We start from the raw sequence: 19457 nt of genomic DNA on the forward strand, positions 1-19457 counted from the left end.
TCATTGTATTACTCCTACCCCCTTTAACAGTGATCAGTTGACTACATTTACATGGGTCTGTCTCTAGGAGCTCTATTCTATAGATCTGTCTATTTTTTCACGAATTCCACACTGTCTTGATTATTATAGCTTTAAATAATTCTTGAAGTTAGGTACTGTTAGTCCTTCAACTTTGCTCTTTTCCTTCAATACTGTGTTGGTAATCTAGGTCTTTTGCCTCTCCATATAAACTTTAGAATCAACTTGCCAATATTTATAAAATAATTTTCTGGGATTTAAGTTGGAATCAGATTGAAACTATACATCAAGTTGGGAAGAACTGATGTCTTTGGAATATTGAATCTTCTATCCATGAGCGTGGGATATTTCTGTATATATTTATTTGTATAAATTGTTTATATTAACCATTTAAAATTAAAAAAAAAAAACCATTATCCTACAATCTTGCTACAATTGCTTATTAGTTCCAGGATGATTTGTTTTTTTTTTTTTGTCAGTTCTTTCTGATTTTCTACAAAGATGATCATGTTGTTTCCAGATAAAGACAGTTTTATGTCTTCCTTCCCAATCTGTATGCCTTTTATTTCCTCTTCATAGCAAGGACTTACTCTATGATGCTGAAAAGAAGTGGTGAGAGGGAATATCCTTAACTTGCACTTGATCTTAGTGAGAGAGCTTTGAGTTTCTCACCGTTAAGTATGGCATTAGCTATAGGTTTTTGTAGATAGTCTTTGTCAAGTTGTGGAAGTTGGCTACTGGCCCTAGTAGTTTACTAAAGGATTTTTTTTTTTAATTTTTTGGATCTTGTCAAAAGCTATTTCTGAATTCCTTGATAATTACACGCTGTTTCTTTCATAGTCTGGTGATGCAATAGATTAACTTCATTTAACCACGCTTGCATATCTGAGATAAGTCCCACTTACCATGGAATCTAATTCCTTTTTTTTATTTGATTTGCTAATATTTTTGAGGATCTAATTACTTTGTAGTTGTTAATTAATAAAATATTTATTAAGAACCACTCTACATCCAGCTCTGGAAGCACAGAACTTAGAGCCCAGTTGCATAAGCTGTCTCAACAGAATAAAAGTCTTGAATAAATAGAAAATTAGTTTTATCAACAATTTAGTTGCTTAGAAAGATCTGGGAATGTGTAGGTGAATCTACATTCATTTAAAACATTTTGAAATAAATTCTGGGTGACAGATAACATGTAAGGTAATTTCATGTTGATTTTATTAATTTTAATTTAATTTTCAATCACTTGCAGGAAACTCTCCCTATTGACCATAGCTGAAAAGAGAGATGAGGCATAAAAAATCTATTTTTTTTTCAGTTCTTAAGAGTCTAAGGAAACTTACTTTGACTGCTAAGGAGGTTTAGATTCATATTCATATTATCATTCTCTCTCTGTCTCTTTCTTTCTGTCTGTCCTTCTTCCCCTCTCAACATCTGTCTGTTGGTTATATTTTCACCCTACTATGATCAGACTCTTCTCTAAAGTCACATTTCTCTAGGGTTTTTTGGTACACAAGACGCTGATCTATATTTGCTCAGGATCTCTGATATGTTTATGGATGGATATAGTCCCAGGAGCTTAAGGTGTTACAGAAACAAACTATAATTGACTCCTCCAAGGGTTTCTATGGAAATGGGCAAGAATTAGGAATGTAAAGAATGATGCAATTATTTATTCATTCTCAATATATTGATTTTAGTTTCCACTGATATGTCTGCAAATTTTGGAAGAAGTACAGTACAAAAACCACAACTGATGTAAGACCTAAAGGTCTAAACAACTAATAATAAGTCACTGTACTGATGCCTTAGGAATTTCATACTTTCAAATTTTTCAGGATTTGGGATTATAAAGGCATTTTAATAAAGTAAATACTATCAAAACCATTAACTATTCTTACCAAATAGAGCCTATAAACATTCAAATATTTACTGATTCTGAGTAGAATCAAACCACTCCAGAACTAATTTACCTATGAGTGACCTGTCTGATTTAATTTGGTCTTCTTTCCTCCCTTGAGTGATGATATCCAGAAGGCCATTGTGATTTAATGCTTTCTTCTCATTACATGAAAGAATTGTATTCAGACACATGGAATTCAAGCTATACTAATTTCCAATCTCTTTTGCAGTTAGGTTGGTCATGAGACCAATTTCTCCCCAATGAAAGAAAGACAGAAGTGAACAGCGCTGTGAATCCAGGGATTGTAGAATAGGGTGCGTGCCCATCCTGCTTGTTTATTTTCCTAGAGCCAAGAAAGATGACTTTCCGAGAACAATGCCTAATGAAAGGCAGAACAGCTATTTAATACCATAACAGATTAATGGCACCTTGAATGATAGCGTGGAACAAATCCTCCCTAACCAGAATGCTCTCTTAGGAATTATTATCATAGAAATAAATCAGCATCTATATACACTAAGACACTCTATTTTGGATTCTCATTGTTACAGAAGCTTAGCTTTACCCTAACTAATATGGTCTCATTCAGATGCATCTCAGGATGATTTTTTAAAAATAGAATCATTGACTAAAAAGGATTTGACATGAAAATCATTGTCCTAAAGAGCTAAATATACTTGACTTCTCTAAGAGCTGTCATTATTTTTGAATTCCTTTCTAAAGAGATCTGAGCTATGTTTATTTAAAGTCACTCTTTAGATACAAGTATGTATAAGAAGCAAATAAAAAGGAGTGTCATTCAAGACTGGATGAGAAAAATGAGCAAGCACATGGAAATTATTCTACTGATCAAATGGAAAATGTGACCCATTCTTAGGAAATTCTTCAGGGAGAGCATCTTATTAGTGCTCCCATTTTTAACATGGCTGAAAGGTATCCCCAGGGTTCCTACTAAATGGATAGACTTTGTAATTTACTGAAGTGGTTTCCCTATTTCCTTAAAAGGCTTACTGTTTTATTACATCTATAAGAAAAGCCATTTTTAACATGTAACATAATAATAAATGGCAGCTTCTAAGGATGAGGTGGCTTGGAATTCATTTCTACTTTCTAGTCTTGAAACAAAATTTTACCTTGACATAGTTGCAAGGAAATAGATAGTCAGACCTCAGGAACAATAATACAGTTGTAATTTTTATTACTTTTTGAAACACTTAATCTTTTAATTAAGTCCTAAAATTGTTCAATTTGAACAGAACACCAGGGAGAATGACACTGGTTTCCACAGTGCCACAAAGCTAGGTTTCCAGGATTTTCATTTCTTTCGGTATATCCCCTGAGGGAATCCTGCCCGTGGGTCTCACTGGCATTTTTAGGTAAAGTGAGCTGGCATATTTTGTTGCTGGATGATTGAAACTATTTTCCAGAGCAAAAGTAGAAGCTTTGGTTTCTCCATTTATGTCTTTTTTATTATTAAAGACTCCACAGTTTGAGAGAGTAAAAGGGGAGTTTGTACCACATTTTGTGGGATGAATGTATGAATGTGTACATGTTTGAGTGAATTTTCTAGAACCGTCTATTCAGATGATAAGGCCTCAGAGGATTACAAACAATTTAATAGGTATAATTGAGTTGTCTGTTAAACTCTTCCTCCAGTGCTTCCTAAGGATCAGTTCATGAAATATTATTCAAATGTGACAGAATTAAGATGAGTGCGGCCCAAAGGGAAGCAAGTTACCCCGACTCTAATGTTACTTTGCTTTGAGGGCCAGCAATTAACTTAAGGATTACCAAGAATAGTAACACTTCCTAGAGTGTCAATTATGTGTCCAGGACAAAAAACACAGGATGTCATAGAAGGGAATTTATGAGAGAGAATAAGAGTCACCATTAGCCCACCTGAAAGAAAGTTTTCAAAGCAAATGGAAATATCAAAGGGAAAAGAAGAAAGCTGGAGGAAGGAGGGGAGCTGTCAGGGGGATGAAAGGGAGGGACACACATTTTTGTCAATTTTGCTCTGGTTTCCAAATGTATTACATAAGATAAGTCTTCCCACAAGCCCCGAATTGCCCAGCCATGGTTGTCACACCCTCTGAAATCTGTCAGCATTTAGAGCTGACAGAGGGCATGCCCTTTAGCATTGCCTTTGGAGAATGCCCTGGTTTCTTTCCAAGTCATGTCTGTGAATGTAGACAGATGTAGTGATAAAAATATTTGCCAAGTAGATATAAGGTTAGCGAAACATCGTGTCGATCTCCTTTTTTACTACTTAAAAGCAGAAGAGCAAACTCGAATGCAAATGAGCGATTCAATTAGAAAGTTGTGTTCTGGTTGCATGTCATGGAACGCAGAGGGAGACCAGGTGATTTGATAGAAACAGGCCTTCCCTGTTGGTAACAGAAATCGTATGAATAAATATGGGAGCTGCTTTCACTAAATTATGCTGCGCTTAAATTTTTTCACCAGATTTCCAGCCAATAACTCAATGACTGAAATTCCTTCCTTTCTAAAAACACCATCTTGTACATGGAAAGGAAGATTCAAGTCTTGTTTTGTTTCTTGGGTTTTTTTCCTCCACAGAGAATATTTTCTCAATTACTCAAAGGATATACTTTTCCACCTGGACTTCATTTCTGTTAACTATATTGACTCTCATAAAATGGATAAAAATTATTTTCGCTGCCCACTTCTCAGTAAAAATTCCATTGCTATGGATCATGTCTAGCCTCTTGTGTTAAACTTATTAGCACCAGAGTATCCAAGTTGGGCTCACAGGGCAGAAGGCACGCACAGGATCTGAAATGTCCATCAGGGAAGCTCAAGCCTCTGAGACAGGCTTAGCAGCCAATTCAAACCTTTAACTAGGATCTGGGAGTTTAGAGCCCCTGGAAGCCTCATCTGGATATGTTTTTCCAAAACTAACCCAAATCTTGTTCAGTATTTTACCAGATGTGGCTTTTCATCCTGAGTGTAAGCAGGCGGTCTGGTGCCCCGTGGAACCAGCCTGGAAGCATTGCATGGGGGACAGCAATGGCACTGGCTGAAAATCAAAGTGGAAAAATCTAGCTCCTCATCCTGGGAAACCTCAAAGCAAGCAGGGCCTGCTCCCATTAGGTTTTTCTCTTAAATTGGGTTGTTTTTTTTTTTTAAATTGGGTTGAATTGCATGGTAGAGAGCTGTCAGTCTGTGTCTTGCAAAAAGATGCAGCTGGTTTTGTCTCCAAAAGGTTGAGGATTGAGGAAAGGGTGAGAGAGGAACTGGTTTCTGGCGGGGTCTCCAGCGTCTCAAAGCCTGGATCCTCCAAACATGCTTTGGATGTGAGGATTATGTAGAGGTTCCCACAAATCGGGGATGCTTACTGTTGAAATTGCCCTGTATGAGATCACCTTGGCAATTAAATAACTCAAACCCTTCCAAAGAAGCCTCTACCATAGTCAGTAATTTTGTTCTAATAGAAGAATTAGAGTTACATTGAGTTTGGGGGCCATAAACCTAAAAGTGAAGGTTAATCCAAAGCAAATGGGTGTCTGGGAAATTACAGTGGATGGGGTGGTGGGCTGGGACTAGGGCATGTCGGGAAAAGTCAGGATGGGGTCTAAGAGCAACGAGTACCTCCCTGAGAGACCATCATTCGATGGGCCATGATAAACAGCAAAGACTTCTTGCTGTTGTTGTTTTTAAGTGAAATAGAGTGCTGTATTTATCTTTGTTTTCTTTCCTTTAAAAATAAAATTATTGGAGTAGAGTTGATTTACGGTATTGTGTTAGTTTCAGGTGTACCAGTAAAGTGAATCAGTTATACAAATACAACCCCCTCAAAAAAAAAAAAAATATATATATATATATACACACACACATACACACACACACAGATTGCTCTAACTAAACAAGTTCTTGAGTCTTCATTTTTCCTTGTGAAGATGGACATTGTTATGCCTAAAATCATTCCCAGTTCGAGAATGTTTTTTAAAAGCAAATTTGTTGCTCTTAAAATAGAGCTGTTTTTCCATTTAAGAAAATACCAACTAGGTACTTTCTCTACTTGTTATTTTGCCAATCAACAATTCTGCTTCTTGTATCATCGGTTAGTGATCAATTGGGGTTATAAACATCATTGTCGTAATTGAGCAGCAGTATTTCCTGAGCTTCTCCAGGAGGCACCATGCTAGATACTGGGTGTGTGTAGAATATGCACAAGTGAATCCCTATTCACGAGAAAGCTCCAGATAGACTACAAACACAGGGTATATTTTTAAAAATCTATGGAACAATATGAACCGGCAATTATTAATTGTCCAGATTACAAATGCTGAAAAGTTTCAAAGATGTAATGACCATCAAGAGTTGGAGGAAAACATAAACATAAATATTTTGTTTCCAAATAAAAAAAGAATTGCAAAAAAAAAAAAAAAAAAAGAGTTGGAATATCCAAGGAAGACATCTCATAGATCAAGCTTCAACCTATACAAGTGTGTGTGGTGTTTTTTGTTTTGTTTGATTGTTTTGCTTTTAATTTTCTTTTTCTTTTTAGCTGTGGATCACTTTCTTCAAATAAAGTATTCTTTCAAATGCCAATAAGTAAAGATAAAAGTAAAATTGATCTAGATAACAGAGGAGCCAGAACTAAGTTCTGAAGAAGAGCAAGAAAACCTCTGATCCATAAATTATGAGTGCTTAGGAGAGAATCAAGGACTGATTAGAAAGCCACAGTTTCACAAGTAACCATCATTTCCAAGTTACAAAATGCTAAATGATTCAGAAAGTAAAGAGACCTGCAGTAATCTAAATGTTACTAAAGATCTCGTGAAGCTGAAAGTAAGTCTGGGTCTAAAGCTCAAGTGCATTTAGTGAAAGATAACACGGACCTGACTTGCAGGTTTCAGCTTCACTTTGAAACTTACTCAAATGCTAGACAGGAAAAGAGATGAGTAGCCAGGACTCGAAAATCACTTTCTGTCTTTTCACCTTGCTTATGGTTTCTTTTATTGTGCAGAAGCTTTTAATTTTAATTAGACATGTATAATATCATATAAGAAACGAATCGCCAGTCCAGGTTTGATGCGTGATACAGGAAGCTCGGGGCTGGTGCACTGGGATGACCCAGAGGGATGGTACGGAGAGGGAGGTGGAAGGGGGGTTCAGGATGGGGAACACGTGTACACCCGTGGCGCCTACATGTTGATGTATGGCAAAACCAATACAATATTGTAAAGTAAAAATAATAACAATAATAATAATAAAAATAAAAAATAAAAAAAAGAAATCGCATTCTTTGACCTGGCGCTGTGAAAACTGACTGAGCTCGTGTGGCGGCAGCCTCTAAGTCATCGACTGTGACTCCCTCTCAATGCCGTTCTCCAGTCTTCAGTATTCCCTGCCACCAACACAGAGCAGTACTGATCTAGTTACTGCACACTGAGCCATGTTACTCTAAGGAGAGAAATCCCTGTCCTTCAGGGATCACAGTTCCTCAAGAGCCACGTTAAGTTTGATTCTGTTTTTACCATCCTTTCTCGAGCCTTTCCTTTTAGTGTTCATGTTCATCTTCCTTTACTTTTCTGTCTCTTTCCCCACTACCTCCCCCCATTTAGTGTATTAGCTGTTAAATTTAGCTTCTGAAAGTCTTTGAACACTACCATCAGATTCTCAGAGGTAAAACAGACATCGACAACATGACAAACCATTGTCTGGGGCTTTCGGGTTTTTGTTTGTTTGTTTTGTTTTTTTGGTCAAGGAAAATGAAGACCGTCATGTGAGAATGTCCTCAAAATCAGAACCATTTCTGTGGTGGAGTCTGATTTGCCTTTAGACAAGGTGACATGAAGATCTGGGTAAAATGTTGCATGTAACGCTTCTTTTAAGCAAATATATCAGTGAGAGTTATAACTGGGCACCTGTGAGGCAGAAAGAGTGGCAGTGATGGGGTGATGGTGCAGATGGTCCAGCCTTAGCTCACCAGCCCAGTGTCCACTGTTTTACTCCAAAGATAGGCTGTAGCGGAATCCAGAGTGAGGCGGGGTGGGGCGTGGGGGGAGAGGGGGGAGAAGCATGCCTTCGATTTTTAAATAATGTCACCAAATCTTTTCCCATTTAATTTAATTCAGGCCTACATTTTCCACTTTACTTTCACTGAAACCTTTAAAAAAAAAAACAAAAAAAAAACACCTTGGGGACTTCCCCTAGTGGTCCAGTGGTTAAGAGTCTGCCTTGCGATCTAGAGACTGTGCGTTCAGTCCCTGGCTTAGGAGCTAAGATTCCACGTGCTGCAGGGCACCTGAGTTCAAGTGCTACAGCTAGAGAGACCGTGTGCCTCAAAGATCCCATACGATGTGGCTAAAACCGGACACAGCCAAATTAAAAAATACCACCTTAAGAGGAAGAAGTCTCCTGCTTTTGACAACGCTTTAGCTATCCTTTCCCTCTAGTAACAAATTTAAACTGGTTCTTTACATCTGCATGTATTTTATTTTTCACTTAAAAGTCTCCACGTGAGAAGTTTGAGCTCAGAAAAGTCATAATCTTATTTGCTTGACCAGAAAACTCTAAAATGACAAACTCTGTTTTACCTGAATATTGTGAAACAGATTTATTAACGAGCTGAGGAAAAAAGTATATGTAAATGCCATTGTAGGTGAAAGAATATTTAGAGAATTTTAGGCTGATGCAAGCAAGAGGTTATAAAAAACATTTTGCTTCCATCTCTAAGTAAAGCAGCTGCTACTTAAAACAATCTATTGATACCAGAAAAAAAAAAATCTTCCTCTAATCAAAAATGTGTGTTTATATTAACAATCACATCTTTTAAATTAAATATATAGATATACGCATGTGTGTGCATTTTAATGCTTCTATAATTTTGTAATTCACAACAAAAAATGGTAATGTTAGATTTTATATGTATTATGACTCATCTAACAGAATGACTTAATTAACAAAAACACTATTAGAGGTCAGATCATAGGCGAGTAAACATTTTTACATAACAAAAGACATTAAGCCACAGTGCACCTAATTATTGCACATGGTATACAATACAACTAAATTCATTAACACCCAAAATATCCAAATAGCCTCTTGAGAGTCCTCAAAGAAGTTTGACCTGCATTTGAGTCTCTTTAAATGACTGCAAACTGCATCCATCAGAGAACCTCTAATGTTTCCTGTTAACCTTGACTTTAACAACAAAATAAAGAAATGTAAACATTACCAAAAGATAGGTCACTTACCATAAATGCCTGTTGAGATGCATGGAAATGCCTGTGAATAAACCACAAAAAAACAGAATAAATTTTAAAGGCCCGGCTCTCCCCAAACCCATCAACATCTATTTCAACATCTGTTTTGCTTGATAATGGGATGTCCTCTACTCACGTACTCTGAGCTCTGAACGCCACTCAGGTGAAGTAGGAGACATTGTGGAAATGGTATATTTGATTAAATTTTCTTTACCAGCAATTATTCTAGCTCACAAGAGGCAAGGGTCAAATTACCAGGCATTGTGGGAACCAATTGTTAAACTAAGTTACAAGAAATTATATCACATAAGCCTACAATGAACTAAGTTGTATCTAAAAGAAATAATCATTCATCATCAAGTCCTAAGTATTTGCCACGTTTTACTATTGCCTTTGCTATTGAGATGACCTGTCTATTACATGTGTCTGGTGGAAATACAGTATACCAGTATGGGATGCTACTGGGCATTCTCTCCCAGCTCTGTATTAAGTGACATCCTGTTGGTGGCATAAAATCTGAAAATACCAATCAACATTCATCTGTGTCAACTGAAACCACAGGTTGGCTATGGAAATAACATTTTGATAAAATTTAACAGAAGGATTCTGTAAGAATCAATTGGATATACAGAATTTCTAATAAAGGGTATCACATGTTCGTCTAGTCAAGGATATGGTTTTTCCTGTGGTCATGTATGGATGTGAGAGTTGGACTGTGAAGAAGGCTGAGTGCCGAAGACTTGATGCTTTTGAACTGTGATGTTGGAGAAGACTCTTGAGAGTCCCTTGGACTGCAAGCAGATCCAACCAGTCCATTCTGAAGGAGATCAGCCCTGGGATTTCTTTGGAAGGACTGATGCTAAAGCTGAAACTCCAGTACTTTGGCCACCTCATGCGAAGAGTTGACTCATTGGCAAAGACTCTGAATCTGGGAGGGATTGGGGGCAAGAGGAAAAGGGGACGACAGAGGATGAGATGGCTGGATGGCATCACTGACTCGATGGACGTGAGTCTGGGTGAGCTCCGGGAGTTGGTGATGGACAGGGAGGCCTGGCGTGCTGCGATTCATGGGGTTGCAAAGAGTCAGCATGACATGACTGAGCGACTGATCTGATCTGATATTCTATTCTATTCAAGAAGGAACAGTTAGAACCTTACATGAACAACTGACTGGTTCAAAGTTGTGAAAGGAGTACGGCAAGGCTGTATGTTGTCACCCTGTTCACTTAACTTCTATGCAGAGCACATCATGTGAAATGCAGGGCTGGATGAATCACAGCTGGAATCAAGACTGCTGGGAGAAATACCAACAACTTCAGATAAGCAGAGACATCACTTTGCTGACAAAGGTTCCTGTAGCTATGGTTTTTCCAGTAGTTATGTATGGATGTGAGAGTGGGACCATAGGAAAGCTGAGTTCCTAAGAACTGATGCTTTTGAATTGTGGTGCTAGATAAGACTCTTGAGAGCTCCTTGGATTGGAAGGAGATCAAACCAGTCAACGCTAAAGGAAATCAACCCTGAATATTCATAGGATGGACTGATGCTGAAGCTGAAGCTCCAAAACTTTGACCACCTGATGTAAAGAGCTAACTCATTGGAAAAGACCCTGATGATGGGAAAGATTGAAGGCAGGAGGAGAAGAGGGCAGCAGAGGATGAGCTTGTTAGACAGCACCACTGACTCAGCGGACATGAACTTGAGTGAACTCTGGCAGATCGTGAAGGACAGGGAAGCCTGGAGTGCTGCAGTTCATGCGGCTGCAAACAGCGGGGCACAGCTTAGCAACTGAACAGAATATTCTATTCTTATATTTAAGTTGTGTGCTATACATTCTTTGTAACTTATAGAAGTAACATATTAAATTTTTGGACTTCCCAGGTGATGCTAGTGGTAAGGAACCTGCCTGCCAAAACAGGAGATGTAAAAGCCTAGGGAGGAGGAAGATCCCCTGGAGGAAGGCATGGCAACCCACTCCAGTATTCTTGCCTGGAGAATCCCCATGGTCAGAGAAGCCTGGCGGGCTGCAGTCAGTAAGATCACACGAATCGGACATGACGAAAGTGACTTAGCACACACACTAATTTTTTGAGTCATTTTTTAAACAATTGCTGGCAAGCCACTGATTATACCAGACACTGTGGATTGAACGCTTGTGTCCACACAAATGTAGAAGCTGAAACTCTAACGTGATGGTATTTGGAGGTGGAACCTTTGGGAGTTAATTAGGTCATGACAGTTGAGCCTCCATGATGGGATTAGAATTCTTAAAAGAAGAGGAAGAGAACAAGCACGCTCTGCTCTCCACCAAGTGAAGATGCAGTGAGAAGACAGCCATCTGCAAACTAGGGGGTGCCCCTGCACCAAACGCCAGATCAGCTGGCATCCTGACCTTTGACTTCCCAGCTGTGAGAAATGAATGCCTGCAGTTTAAGCCATCTAGTAATTTGTTGCTGCTGCTGCTGCTGCTAAGTCGCTTCAGTCGTGTCCAAATCTGTGCGACCCCATGGACTGCAGCCCACCAGGCTCCTCTATCCATGGGATTTTCTAGGCAAGAGTACCGGAGTGGGGTGCTATTGCCTTCTCCAGTAGTTTGTTATTGCAGCCCAATAAAAGACACTGTACTTTATTTAGCAATATTTAGAGTTTGATTCGGAGAAGACAATGGCAACCCACAACTGAGCGACTTCACTTTCACTTTTCACTTTCATGCACTGGAGAAGGAAATGGCAACCCACTCCAGCGTTCTTGCCTGGAGAATCCCAGGGACAGTGGAGCCTGGTGGGCTGCCGTCTCTGGGGTCGCACAGAGTCAGACACGATTGAAGCGACTTAGCAGCAGCAGCAGCAGAGTTTGATTAAAAGAGTTAATGAATAAATGTAAATAGAGTGGAGTCAAAATCGAGCTTTCTAATAACAGAAGGGGATCTGAGAATGGTGATGTTCTCCTGCCAATGTACCTATTTGTAAATCTGATCGAGTTGCTATCATCTTTGTCTTTTCCCAGGAAAAATGCAGATGATAACATTTACCATATAGAAGTATGCTGCAGGAATTCATGACAGGATTGTTTAAATAAGGACTGATGTTACACTAGAAATTCAAAACACTGCAGCTACTGTTGACTGTAATAACTAATTTGATGGCTGAGCTCAATCATAATGAAATGTTTAAGCCTTTTTTATATGTCTTTGGGTTAAATGTGTATTACATTTTATTTTCCTTAACATTTTAAAAGGATATATATTTATTCCCTTTGCTTGGATCTTCTATTTAAAGTCACAATTTACATGATTTGTTTTGGACACAGTAATATTAATAATTGACTCTGTTGAGCTTAGTTACAGGTCTGTGAAACACTTTTTCCCTTTCATTTCACTAGTAAATGCTACTAGTTTCTAATTAAAAAAAAAAGGACAGTTTCTGGGATGGAGTAGAAGCTCTTTTTAAAATGAATCGAATTAATTATTTGATTCCTTGCATTCTTGAGGTGCCAGTAAATCTGAAGGATTTTCTTGACCCACTCAATCCATCCTGTGACCCTCAACCATGAAAAGATAGGACGGAGCAAATTCTCCTGAAAATATTGTAGTTTTTTTTTACAGGCATTCACCAAGATTCTCCATAGGCATGTAAATCAACTGCATGCTTACTCTAAGTCATTTGTTGTAAGGACTTCACATTCAGGAATGGCCTGCTTAGAAGTACAAATTAGAAAATTAGAGAGGATTCAGAGTCATCCCTATCACTTGTGCCATGCCTTCTCATGTTTCATTGTGCTTTTAAATGCGGTGGAGAGAGGTGAGCTTACAGCTGATGCCCCAGGAATTCCATGGAAACAAACTGAACACATAAACATTATCCATCTTGTGCTCCATGCAGACAAAGAGAAAAGTTTGAGAACGGCTGTATCAAGCCATCAAGCAGAAACTACTAGTTATTAGAACGGTTTCCACAAGCCAGTCTGCTAGAAATCCCAACTGGACACCCTTTCCATTCAACATGTCCGAGAGTTTAGTTAACTGCTTGGAGCATCTGTTTCTTCATCAGTAGATAGAAACTCAAAGTTCTCCTGAGGGGTTTGTGGGAGGATGAGAAGGAATGAAGAATACATAGCATTGTGTCTGACAAGGGGCACTATCCCAGCTAATGCTGATTCTTCTGTTGGCCACTGTAATGACCACCAGGCTCTGCTTTAAGCAGGGAATCTATTGCCCTGGGGGTTTCCCTGGGGGCTCAGATGGTAAAGAATCTGCCTGCAATACACGAGACCCAGATTCAATCCCTGGATCAGAAAGATCCCTGGAGAAGAGAATGGCTACCCACTCCAGTACTCTTGCCTGGAGAATCCCATGGACAGAGGAGCCTGGAGGGCTACAGTCCACGGGATCACAAAGAGTCAGACACAACTGAAATGACCAAGCACGCACACAGGCACTGTTGTGCTAGCACAGGGCTTCCTGACCTTGGCACTGTTGATATCTGGGACCAGACAGTGCTTTGTTGCTCGGGGCTGCCTCGAGCATGGTGAGATGCATAGCAGCTTCCCTGTGCTCTCCAGCCACTTGCTAGGAGCAGGCTCCCAGTCTTGACTATCAAAAACATTTCCAGGCATTGTCACATTTCCAGGGGGTGAAATCACCCCGGGCTGAGGACTACTGCCCTAGAATCTAGCACCTAGACCCCAGCAGGGCTGCCTGCAGACAGCCTTCAACTGTCAGCCTTTTCAGGGATGGTCTCAGGCGCAGAGACCCTCCTCACTGGGGCCATGCCCTGGCCCATAGTCTGTGCAGAGTATAAAGGCCTTGGCTCATTTTGGCTCAAGTCAGCGTAGCACTGAAGGACCCTGCAGCACCACAGCCACCGCCGAGCCACACGGCAGCTCACCCCTTTCCCCCTGCCCCCTCTTGTTACCCACCTCCCCTGTCTTCTCCAGGGGCTGATCCCCAGGCACAGCTCAGTAAATGTCCTGCACCCTGAACGCTGTCTCAGAGTCAGCCTCCGGGAGACCTGATCCGAGTTCACTCCCTTCTGCTTCCCTCCTACATCCAGCATTACTGGTCATTCTCCCATCAGATTCCGCAGAAGAGAGAGCACACCAGCCCGCTAATGGCAACTTTCATTTGCCTCAGCTCCCAGCTCTATCTCAGAATCAATCACATGACTCAATAATTGAGTCTGAATGTACCAACTGTCTTGTCTGTTTTAACAAGGACAAATAGCTTCATCTGAAAATGACATCGTCACCTTCAAAGTGAAGGTGCACAGTTGCATAATGGAGGATGGCGTTGATAATATATATTATTGTATTAAACACAAAGGCAATGATAAAGCAGAGATGGGATTGCAAAATCATGGAAAAACTCATTGTATGTAAAGCAACTTTGCATACAATTCATCCATATAAATTTCCTAATTGATCACTTTTTATCGTGAGAAAAAGAGAGGAACAGAGAAAGAAAAGAGTGAGCAAAGTGAGCTCAACTAAAGGGTTTTGCAGGACATTTGTTCTTTGCCATACTAAATTTCTGATGGGGCCACAAGAAGTGAACAATGTAAGATTTCTTTATTTCAAAGTTATATTTAATATAACCACCTCCCACAAAAATCCTCTCCTGTGGAAGAATGATAGATTGCATTATACCAAAACCCAGGCAGTTTAGCCTGGTTTATTTTAAAGTGCATGTAATTCTGCAGTCACCTGTAGAACTTGGGGAATTGACATCATCAGCCCACTTTGTAAGGCTCCAGACTCCCCTTCCAACAGGCAAGCCCCAGGAGCAAGGACATCTCCATGCTAATCACGGCCGAACCTACAGCGACTGGAAACTTCAGAGCACTTGACTGCCAGCCAGAATTTTTTTTTCTTTTTCCCAAATCAGCATGTACTTCCCTCTTGTGGGAAAAATATTCATTTGACTTGGAGAGTGAGAGAGGATTTTTCTTTTGTAAAATTATAGATTTCCACCTGGAAAATACTTCCTTAGCCCAGCATGTTGTTTTCAAGTACATTTGTAGAAACACTGAAATCCTCAAGGCTGTAGACTCTGCTTCCCATCCTCTTGAATTCCTGTTTCCACTTCTCCTACTTCTGTCTGAATAACTTGAGGGCAAAGAAAGAAATACCCTCAACCTTTGTTTTGGCCCTAATGGTGCCTCAAACCCAATGCAGTGAGCCCTTAGCCAGTATTATAACCATCACGTGCTTTCCTTTGATCCTTGATTCATACAAAGTGGGAATTTCTTCCTCTCCTCCTTATCCAAGGTCACTACCATCTACCCACTGCTTATACAACAGCCTTGTGATCTGAGTAGGTCTGACTCCACCCTCAGTTCCACAGGAAGGTGATGCCTGAAGAAGGTAAGTAGCACACACCTCCTTCAGTCACAAGGATAGAGAGATGGGGAGTTGTGGCATCACTGAGCCGATGGTGTAAATTAACTGCAAAGTGCTCTCAACCTCTGGAATCTTTCAGTTGCTTAGTCAACACTTTCCTCATCGCTTAGTCAGTTTTAGTTAGGTACTTCATTACTTGGAAGCAAAAACATGCTACCCAATACACCTTTCATTTAAATGTCTGTGATTATATATCACTGTTCACTGACTTGAGGAAGCTGTCAACTGTAAGAAACACCATTATGTTGTTGAACTTTGTGTGCCGCTAAACAAGAAGCTCTGTAACAGTGAAAATACACTTTCCTACCACTTAGGATTTTTATTCTATACCTACTGAAATGACTATTTTGGATTTATTTAAACTGTTTCTTCCAAGAAGGCAGTGGCACCCCACTCTAGTACTCTTGCCTGGAAAATCCCATGGATGGAGGATCCTGGTAGGCTGCTGTCCATGGGGTCGCTGAGGGTCGGACACGACTGAGCGACTTCACTTTCACTTTTCACTTTTATGCATTGGAGAAGGAAATGGCAACCCACTCCAGTGTTCTTGCCTGGAGAATCCCAGGGATGGGGGAGGCTGGTGGGCTGCCGTCTACAACTGAAGTGACTTAGCAGCAGTAAACTGTTTCTTAAGTTATAACTTGCTCTACAGCATAGATAAAAAGGAGAAAAACTGGTTACAATTTCCTCAAACATTCCTCATGTGAAGAGTCTGGTTCTTCTGAATGACTTTTCGAAACAGAATTCTAGACATGAGCTTCCCATAGTTTTATCCTTGTTCTCTCAACATGATATTAACTCAGGCCATCACAAGATGGCCTGAGAACTGACTCAGAACTTTCCTTCCAGGCCCATGACGCCCTCTCTGAAACTTTGAAGGCTGGCTCCTTCTTTGTTGCTAAGAAAGGTTTTCAGACAACATAAAAGACACATACCTCCTTAAATGGCCCCTAACTGGTTGGGCAGCTAAAGGCCAAGGCTGTCCAGTCAATGCCTTGGGGAAGACGACAATCGTACGCATGTACAGGAACAACACCTTACTGTAAGCAGGCTTGACTATAAACAGCCCTGGCTATAAGAGGCATTCTACTTTCAAAGAAGTTAGCATATGAGAAAATGTGAATCAGTGGAACTTAGGGTACCGCTCTTTGTCTTTAGATGTCTGGTTATCAGCCTAGTAGGTTGTACCAAATCCTCTTAACCCCATGATGAAGGATACTTGGGTATTTCTCAAACTATGATATACCTCATTCTAGGAGTATGCAAGATATTTTGGTGTACAGCAAACAGTCACTGTCCATTCCAATGTAATATCAATATATTATTTTTATATGCTGCATTAAAGAGCCAAGAGTGTGCCCCTCAGGGCCTCAGTTTCTCTAATTATGAAAAGAGCAGAGTTGGACTAGATGGATCAGTTCAGTGGTTACATTCTGCAATGCTATGAAACAGCCTCTTTTGTCTCTCTAAAGCTCAGGATAAAGGTGCTGAAAAGCCAGGCACTTTTACAGCATCCTGAATTCCTCATAGTGTTTAAACATGGGAGGTGGTAACGTAGCAACAACAGCTGTCATTCTTGAATTATAGCAGTCTATTCCTTATCTGTGGTTTTGCTTTTCTCAGTTTCAGTGACCCCTGGTCAACTGCAGTCTGAAATTATTAAACGGAAAATTCCTGAAGTAAACAATGCACAAACTTTAAATTGTGCTCCATTCTGAGTACCGTGGTGAAATCTAGCGCCACCTCACTCCATCCTGCCTGGGGCGTGAATGCTCCATGTATCCTACCTGCTGGTCGGTCACTCCCTAACCACCTCAGTTATCAGCGAGGCTGTCTCAGTATTGCTGTGTCCCGGTGCTTGTGTTCAAGTAACACTTTCTTCTCTTAATGACGGTCCCAAAGCCCAAAGGCAGTGGTGTTGGCAATTTGAATACGCCAAAGAGAGGCAGTGCTTTACCTGTGGTGGATTCATTTTGATATTTGGCAAAACTAATACAATTATGTAAAGTTTAAAAATAAAATTAAATTAAAAAAATTTTAAAAAAAGAAAGGAAAAAAAAAAACACAAAAACCAAATCTGTGCTACTCTTGCCGTCACACCTCAAACTGTGAAAGTTACAGTCATCATATGTGGTAAGTGCTTAGAGAACACAGAAAAGGCATTAAATTTGTACAATACGACTTTCTGAGAAAGAGAGAGACTGTATTCAAATAACTTTATTACAGTATATTGTTACAGTTCTATTTTTAGTTATTGTTGCTAAACTCTTGTGTGTTTGTGCATGTGTGTGTGTGTGGGGGGGTGGGGGACGGCTCAGTCGCTCAGTCCTGCCCCACTCTTTGGGATTCCATGGATTGCAGCCCACCAGGATACTGGAGTGGGTTGCCATTTCCTACTCCAGGGGATTTTCCAGACCCAGGGATCCAACCCACAACTCCTGTGTCAAAGACGTGGACTCTTTGCCACTGAGCCATCTGGGAAGCCCTGTTAATCTCTTACTGTACTTAATTTATCAACTAAATCATATAGGTATGTATGTCAGGAAAAAAAATACAGTATATATAGGGTTGAGTACTATCCATATTTTTGGCATCCACTGGGGGTCTCAGAATGTATGCCCCACAGATAAAGGGGATCACTGTGCTCCAGTGTGCTGCTGCTGCTAAGTCACTTCAGTCGTGTCTGACTCTGTGCGACCCCATAGACGGCAGCCCACCAGGCTCCTCTGTCCCTGGGATTCTCCAGGCAAGAACACTGGAGTGGGTTGCCATTTCCTTCTCCAATGCATGAAAGGGAAAAGTGAAAGTGAAGTCGCTCAGTCATGTCCGACTCTTAGCGACCCCATGGCTACCAGGCTCCTCCGTCCATGGGATTTTCCAGGCAAGAGTACTGGAATGGGGTGCCATTGCCTTCTCCGCCAGTGTGCTAAGCATGGGCTACAAACTCTATGCAGAGTATCTGATTCATTCTCATGAACAATCCTGTGATAAAGAACCTATCACTTTCTTTTCATAAACATGGAGGAGAGAAAGCTAAGAAAGTGAACTCCCTCAGGGTCACAGAAATTTATTTTGTGTAAGATATCTACTTTATGTAAGGTATAACTGATCATTTACCCTTCATACTTGTAAACTACACAAAGAATTTATAAGTAAATCTCAAAAGGCTGAAAGAAGACAGGCACAGGGAGACACAGTGGGAATCTTCTTCTACAGCCACAGCTCTTTCTTCCTCAGATTCAGCTAGAAAAGCCTCCCCTCGGGCCGTCACAGACAACAGCATGGTGACATCACACAGCTCCATTCACTTAGATTTTGAAGCCTGAGATTGTGTCTTTTTCCTGATCTCAAACCCTTAGTCCCTTCAAATCACATTTTAATAAAACGTGAAGTCACGTTTTATGTGGCCTTCAATTTCCCCATGATCTGGCTCCTGGCTTCCTCTCCACCCTCCTTTCCTCCCACCTGTCCTTGTGCCCACAGAGTTCCAGCCTCACTGGTCTCCTTCAGTTCTTCAAACACAGAAGCGTGATCCTGCGTCAGGGCTTTGGACTAGCCGTCTCCTGTCTGGCGCGCTTCTTTGTAAGTTACTGATCAGATACCACCTCCTCAGGGAGGCTCCTTCAGGCCTCTTCCCTCAGGCTGCTGGGTCTCCATGACTCTTCTGCCACCTGACAGACAGGTGTTTTCTTGCTCATTGCCTCCTCAACCTTGGTCTCCCCACTGGCAGGCAGAATCTAGGTGGATCTTTGTCTTCCTAATGATTGCATCAGTTGCAGCTAGAACGAAGCCTGGCATTCAATAAATATCCTTTGAATGGATGAATGAATGAATAATTGAGTTATATGGCCACACAAACATAGATTATTTTTTTTCTACAGAAATTGGAGCATATGTTGTGTTTT

General features: G+C 40.4%; 1 protein-coding gene across 3 annotated transcripts in view; it reads right to left on the reverse strand.

The window, feature by feature from the left end:
* The window catches only part of MACROD2 (MACRO domain containing 2), a 2312183-nt gene that overhangs the window by 714106 nt on the left and 1578620 nt on the right, over positions 1 to 19457 (reverse strand). For all 3 annotated transcript variants that reach the window (XM_027560273.1, XM_027560275.1, XM_027560274.1), the window contains exon 7: positions 9148 to 9178. In XM_027560273.1, coding sequence (XP_027416074.1) covers positions 9148 to 9178 — 31 coding nt within the window. The remainder of the gene's footprint in view (positions 1 to 9147; positions 9179 to 19457) is intronic.

The sequence above is a fragment of the Bos indicus x Bos taurus genome, chromosome 13, assembly GCF_003369695.1.
Source record: "Bos indicus x Bos taurus breed Angus x Brahman F1 hybrid chromosome 13, Bos_hybrid_MaternalHap_v2.0, whole genome shotgun sequence".
NCBI lineage: Eukaryota > Metazoa > Chordata > Mammalia > Artiodactyla > Bovidae > Bos > Bos indicus x Bos taurus.